We start from the raw sequence: 6,847 nt of genomic DNA, 5'->3' as shown, positions 1-6,847 counted from the left end.
AGCCTCATTTTTACTTGTGATTTACCATTTTCCCCTCCATTCATTCCTGCTGGGCCTAGCACTTCCCAGGAAGTGGCCGGCTGAGCCGAACTGCGCATGCGTCACACGCACAACGGGCGTAGAACCTCGTCCGCTCGCGACTCACCGCAGGGCGGGGTCTGGTGCTGCCGGGAGGAGTTGCGGGGGGTGGGGGCAGCTGCCAGTGGACATGGCGGCGGGCCGTAGCAGGGCTGTGCTTGCTGTCCTTGGAGTGCTTAGTGTTTGTGCGGTCAACGGCTCTGGGCCCGTGACTGAGGGAGAGACCGGCGGGGAGGCGGGGTGGACGGAGCCGTGGGATGGTGCGGTTTTCCGACCGCCCTCAGCGCTGGGCGCGGTGGGGGTGGCGCGCAGTCCGGGGACCCGGCGGCTAGGGAGGGAGGTGGCGGTGGACTTGCCGGTGCTGCTGTGGTGGAGCCCAGGGCTATTTCCCCACTTCCCGGTCGACTCGGAGCGCATCGAGTGCGCGCGCGGTGCGTGCGTGGCGTCCCGGGACCGACGGGTGCGGGGGCACACGCGGACGCGCGCGCTGCTCTTCTACGGTACTGACTTTCGCGCGTCTGAGGCGCCGCTGCCGCGCCTGGCACATCAGAGCTGGGCGCTCCTGCACGAGGAGTCGCCCCTCAACAACTTCGTGCTGAGCCACGGTCCGGGCATCCGCCTCTTCAATCTCACTGCCACCTTCAGCCGCCATTCGGACTACCCGCTGCCGCTGCAGTGGCTGCCCGGGATCGCCTACCTGCGCCGCGCGGCGCCCCCGCTACAGGAGCGCGCGGAGTGGCGCCGCCGCGGCTACGCGCCGCTGCTCTATCTGCAGTCCCACTGCGACGTGCCTGCGGACCGGGACCGCTACGTGCGCGAGCTGATGCGCTACATCCCGGTGGGTGGGGCCGGGGCGGGGCTGGGGGGCGAGGGGGCGCGTGCGGCTGAGGCCAGGACCCCTGGTGTCCCGGCCGACGTGCAGCACCCGCTTGACCGCCGTACTCTACCCCGCTCAGGTGGACTCCTATGGGAAATGCCTGCAAAATCGGGAGCTGCCCACTCCGCGTTTACAGGACACAGCCACAGCCACCACCGAGGATCCAGAGCTCCTGGCCTTCTTGTCTCGCTATAAGTTCCACTTGGCCCTCGAAAATGCCATCTGTGATGACTACATGACAGAAAAACTGTGGCGCCCCATGCATCTCGGGGCTGTGCCGGTGTATCGCGGCTCTCCCTCTGTGAGGGACTGGATGCCCAACAATCACTCCATCATCCTCATTGATGACTTTGAGTCACCTCAGAAGTTGGCAGAATTTATTGACTTTCTGGACAAGAATGATGAGGAATACATGAAATACCTGGCATATAAGCAACCGGGGGGCATCACCAACCAGTTCCTTCTGGATAGTCTGAAGCATCGGGAGTGGGGAGTGAATGATCCTTTACTGCCTAACTACCTCAATGGCTTCGAGTGTTTCGTCTGTGACTACGAACTGGCTCGGCTGCAGGCCGAGAAAGCCCACGCAGCCTCTCCTGGGGACATCCCTGGTCCTGAACCTCACATTGCCCAGCCCTCACACATGGACTGCCCAGTGCCCACGCCTGGCTTTGGCAGTGTGGAAGAGATTCCCGATAATGACAGGTAAGGATAACCGGGGTCCTGTGGCCATCAAATCGAATGATTGAACTTGCTCGCTGTGGGCAGTGAACTAGTACTAGGTGCTGAGGGTATTGTTGTATAAGGAAATTATGACATGGGCTTACTCTGTCTTCAAGGTGTCAAGAGTCCAGTTGGGGAGATAAGACAAACTGATGCAAAATATAGTAAAAGATGCAAAATATAATTCAGGGCAACAACATGAAGATCAGCTTATGAGAGCAGTGTTTGCAATAGTGATTCAAAAAAGGCTTCAACCAGAGCAGAAGGGGTCTGTTCAGAGGAAGTGATGAGAGAGAGACAAAGTTGGGTGGATAAACTGGGGCCAGGCTATACATAGCCTCAACACCAGGCTCAGGAGTTGGACCCTCCTGAAAATCAACTCAGCTGTTTCTTTAGCATCTTCTAAAGGGTGGGGGTGGGGATGGGGATGGGTATTTTGAGAGAGGTTTGTCTGCAGTAGGGTTTACATCTGTTAACCTGGCATAATTATTAATAGCCCCTCCTTTCACTCTTAAAAGTACCCTGGTTTGGATGATAAATTATATGTTCGCCCTAAACAAAATAGAAGGACTGCTTTCAATAGATAATAATGAACAATGGTGGGAGTGTGAATTGGAAGAGAAGTGAGGAAGCTGCTGCAGTAAGTGGCAGAAGTTGGTGCATTGGGAAACAAGGTCAGCGTGGGAGGTGGAGTGGGAAAATGTTGAAGCCACTTGCAGCAAACCACATCTGTTTCGGGAGAGGTGAATAGAAGATTATTAAGCTTAGGAAAGCAAAGGTGCTAGAATGGCCTGCAGAGACCTACTTGCACAGTGGATGGCAGCAGAGGGCTGTTTATAGACACTCTGGCAGAGTTTAGTTCTGGGAAGAGTCCTCCATCTAGTATCTAATTTTGTATCTGGTTTATGCTGAAAATAATATTATGATTTACTAGAAGGAAAGTGTAAAACATTAAAAAAAGAAAATGTTTTATCTAGACATTGGACAGCACTGAACTTTCATTTTGATTATGAAATAAAGGTGTAGCTTATAAGGTAAACGTCTGAAGAGGCTCCCTGACTTTTCTTACAGAGACTTCTGGTTCCATAGTCTGGCCCTTGCCCTGCCTTCCTCTGAACTCCTTGACGTTTGGGAACCCAGAGCGAGCAAGTCAGGAGGTTTAACTCATTGGGGGTGGGATGTGTGATAGATACATGTTTGCAGCTTACTGTCACCTGTACTACTACTAGATTTACTTCACATTTCCTTCCCTTCAAAGCAGAGCCCTATCCCAGCCAGAGACTACCGTTTCTGCTTAAGATTTCTTTGACCCCATTCAGAGAAGGCAGGACTCATAGCTGTGCAGAGGTTCCATAATCCAACTCCCACTTTGATGTTTCAGCTGGAAGGAGATGTGGCTGCAAGATTATTGGCAAGGTCTGGACCAGGGGGAAGCTCTCACTGCCATGATCCACAACAATGAAACAAAGCAGATGAAATTTTGGGATTACCTACACGAGATCTTCATGAAAAGGAACCAAAATCTCTAATTACCCTTGCAAGAGCCTTTAACTTGGTAGAGTTAAGGAGATGGAAGTCCTTATTCTACAATGGGACATGAGGGGCATCTGCTGCGCAACCTTAATGAACACTGTCTTATCCTGAGTTCAAGGAATTCCAGTTATGTCCACTGATATTTTATCCTAACGATGTGTATCCAGTGTCTCACCTTGTGGTAATCAGGCCTGTCCTCAAGGAGAGATGGAGGCCTCCAGTTCTTGGATTAGTGGGAAGCAAAAGCCTGAAACACCCACTTGTTTCAAATTGCTGATGGAACAGAATTTTAAAAGAACTGCATCTTTCTCTAGCCATTTCATCCTCTCAACTATGATTAGAACACCTTGGTACTTGTCTAAGAATGAGGTAAGATGGGTTAGGTTTAGGGTCTTAAAACTTTGACACTATTCCTTAAACTCTTCATTATTCAGTACCTTTCCTAATCTCTTTTCCTCATCTCCTGCTTTATAAACTGTTATCTTGGTGGTGAAGCAGAACTCCTGGTGGGTTGTATTCTGGTTCTTGGAGTTGTATTTTTTATATCATTTACTTGCCTTTGATGTCAATCTTTTTACTTTAAATGGATTTTTCTTTCCTGGTTTTACACAAATATCTGATGAAGATGCATTAGCCTTGCCACCACCCCCACATTCATCCCCTGCATTAAACTGGCTATAGATTTGACAGCTTTGTTTACCACTGGTTTTTTGGTTTTTTTTTTAAGAGCATATCTCTAATTCCTTCTCATCTCTTGAACAAAAAGATTCAATGGCTAATATATGCCATGTCAATTTAATGAATTGTTCTGCTCTACTTTAGGTTAGAGATAGAGACTATGGCTGGAAATGATGAGTGTATATATATGTAATTCATATATATATATATATATATATATATATATATATATATATATATAAATGATTTTGAGATGTTAAAATAGACCAATGCGAATCAAATTGCACATTTTTATAGGTCTTTGGTCTCTTCTGTCTACCTAATGAACTCTTCCCTCTATTTTATTATTTTCATATGCTACAAAAGTCTCATTTTCCCCAGAGTCATGAAAATTATTTTGGAAAAAACAGCCCAGCAATATAGTTGTAGTAATTACCTCATATTATGTAGCATTTTTCACTTTACGTGGGATGAATATTCCAACTTCATTCATTCTATTACCACTATCCATCTGTACAACTTTATAGTACTTACTGAGACTACATATTGATGGAGCCCACCTAAGGTCCTAACCTCAAGGGGAGGTGAGGCAAGAGATAGCCACAAGTGGCTGGCTAAATAAAAAGCTGTTAGGCAGATTTTGGGGTATAGCCAAACCCTTTTATTGCTGTGGTTTGAAAATAAAGCTTAATGGGCAGGGAGATCATTAGCTTTTTCTGGGCCAGTGGAACAAGAAAGAATACTTTGGACTTCAGCGCTACTCTGGTTGTAATGTAGTATTAATGAATTATCACTAGAGAAGTTCCATAGCCTATCAGTTTATCTGTTTGTAAATTAACGTATGTACTTCTATATATACATACCCACACTAATTTACAACAAGATGTGTGTATGTGTATGTTTGTATGTTAGATGCTTCAACAAGTAGGGTCCCACCCTTAATATTGTGACATCTAAGGATGTGGCCAAGGAAAGCTGTAATTTGGGCTGGATTTCACTTCCAGGGTGGTTCTTTTTCCATTTTACTTTTTAGGAAAAAAGATACCCTTCCCAACATTAATGGAAAGTTTGCTTAACCTGTTTGGGTTTGTGCAGAAAAGAACAAGAGGGGAAGATGGATCTTCAAACATACTTATATTAAAATAGTAGCAAGCTACAAAAGAAGTCAAATTCAGGACTCTGATTTCTGAACTTGCAATCTATTTAAATGCAGGTGCTGATTTATAGTGCAAAATACATATTATCCAAGTGCAAACTAAGGTTAGCAATCAAGTTTCATTATGTGCAATAAAAAGGGTAAGTGCAAAGTGTATAATCATTCTTACCTCTCCTAATTACACCAGTTCACACTGGCATTCCTTTAGCACTTTTATGCACAAAGTGGGCCAGTTGTTTATGAATGATTGTGGCTGGAGACTCATGCCTGCTTTGTGGACAGTGCTTCCCACACTTTCTCCTGTAATCCTATCACCATAAAAGTATTCATAAAAGAGCATCATAAACCACTTGCTACATTTCCACAAGAGAAAGCAGAACCAATATGAAGAGAAAGCAAACAATGTGAATTTTCTCTGGTTTGAGTCCCACTTGCTCTGTAAACAGCAACAGGCTCAAGATTATTGTTGGTAGAAGTGTCTGATTAGGACACCGCCTCCTGCGGTGGCGAAAGAGCATGGGACTGATGCCTTTATTACTCCATGTGTTGCAATTTTCTATTTTCTCAGGTTTCATTTTGTATAATAAATGACTTCTTTCTAAACAGTGTCTTCTGCTTGGTTATATTTCTGGGCTGAGTATGATACACTTGGAGACTTGGAAAAATATGTCAAAACATTTGTTCATTTAACAAGTATTTATGGTTACTATTCTAGGTACTGGGGATTCAGTAAGATAGGGTCCCCTCTCATGGTGCTTACATTTTAAATGGGTGTTGCTGGTAAGCAAGGCTGTAAACAAACAACAAATGAACAATTCAGACTGTGATATATGCTATGAAAAAATATAACAGCTTGATGGTGGGGACATGGGGGCATCAGGGAAGGCCTCTCTGACCGGAACTGAGACGCAACAGAAGAAAAAGAAACAGTCATGCAGAGATCAATGGGAAGATTAAACATCTTTGATAAATGATTTTAACTTTAGTACAGTACATTTTACACAACCAAATATTGCTCCTCCAAGATAGTCCTTATGAACTAAAAGCTGTTCAAGTTATGCTTTCATTACCAGAAACATTTCTTGAAGCTCATTTCTAAATGCCCTGACAATTCTTGGCACATCTTTGAGTTTTGTAAAACAGCTAAAAGTCACTTAGAACCAAGTCTGATGAAGCTAGGCATCACAACTGAAGGGTCAAGTCTATTTATAGGAATGATACCACCAAGTATCTTCACAGGATTGGAGAGAGGATTAAATTAGATGATAAATACCAAAGTATTTAAACCTCACCCTACCCAATAGATCATTACAAAGAAAAGCAAAGGATATATAGTAGGATATATAAGTAGTAGCAACTTTATTTTAAATATTTTATTTATTTATTTGACAGAGATAGAGACAGCCAGCGAGAAAGGGAACACAAACAGGGAGTGGGAGAGGAAGAAGCAGGCTCACAGCGGAGGAGCCTGATGTGAGGCTCGATCCCACAACGCAGGGATCACGCCCTGAGCTGAAGGCAGACGCTTAACGACTGTGCCACCCAGGCGCCCCAAATCTTTAAGTAGGCTCCACACCTCAAGGCAGGGCTTGAACTCACAACCCGCAGTTCAAGACCTGAGCTGAGATCAAGAGTGGGACGCTTAACTGACTGAGCCACCCAGGTGCCCCAGTAGTAGCAACTGTTCAAATAAGCCTAATTTTTCCTTACGGTTTTGGGGTGGTTTTAAAGGTAGTAAAATCCAACAGTTCTTGAAGACTTGTCAAAACAATAAGAATCTGTCCAAACCTAACATCTTAAAG

The 6,847-nt window shown here is 45.4% G+C and overlaps 1 protein-coding gene across 1 annotated transcript; it reads left to right on the top strand.

Annotated features, from left to right (window-relative positions):
- The first annotated feature begins 88 nt into the window (after nucleotides 1-88).
- On the top strand, nucleotides 89-5,648 carry FUT11 (fucosyltransferase 11). The gene is made up of 3 exons (XM_026504488.4): nucleotides 89-916; nucleotides 1,035-1,660; nucleotides 3,060-5,648. The coding sequence occupies exons 1-3, from the start codon at nucleotides 209-211 to the stop codon at nucleotides 3,205-3,207; spliced, it is 1,482 nt and encodes a 493-aa protein (XP_026360273.2). The 5' UTR covers nucleotides 89-208; the 3' UTR covers nucleotides 3,208-5,648.
- Nucleotides 5,649-6,847: the final 1,199 nt, after the last annotated feature.

The sequence above is a fragment of the Ursus arctos genome, unplaced genomic scaffold, assembly GCF_023065955.2.
Source record: "Ursus arctos isolate Adak ecotype North America unplaced genomic scaffold, UrsArc2.0 scaffold_7, whole genome shotgun sequence".
NCBI classification, from domain to species: Eukaryota; Metazoa; Chordata; class Mammalia; order Carnivora; family Ursidae; genus Ursus; species Ursus arctos.
Note: the sequence above shows the minus strand (reverse complement) of the source record. Positions and strands in the feature narration are given on the sequence as shown.

Excerpts from the sequence above, each read along its gene's own strand:
- FUT11 (XM_026504488.4), top strand. The coding sequence starts at position 209 with ATGGCGGCGGGCCGTAGCAGGGCTGTGCTTGCTGTCCTTGGAGTGCTT. Across the intron at positions 917-1,034 it reads AGCTGATGCGCTACATCCCG|GTGGACTCCTATGGGAAATG; the intron begins GTGGGTGGGGCC and ends TACCCCGCTCAG. Across the intron at positions 1,661-3,059 it reads GAGATTCCCGATAATGACAG|CTGGAAGGAGATGTGGCTGC; the intron begins GTAAGGATAACC and ends TTGATGTTTCAG.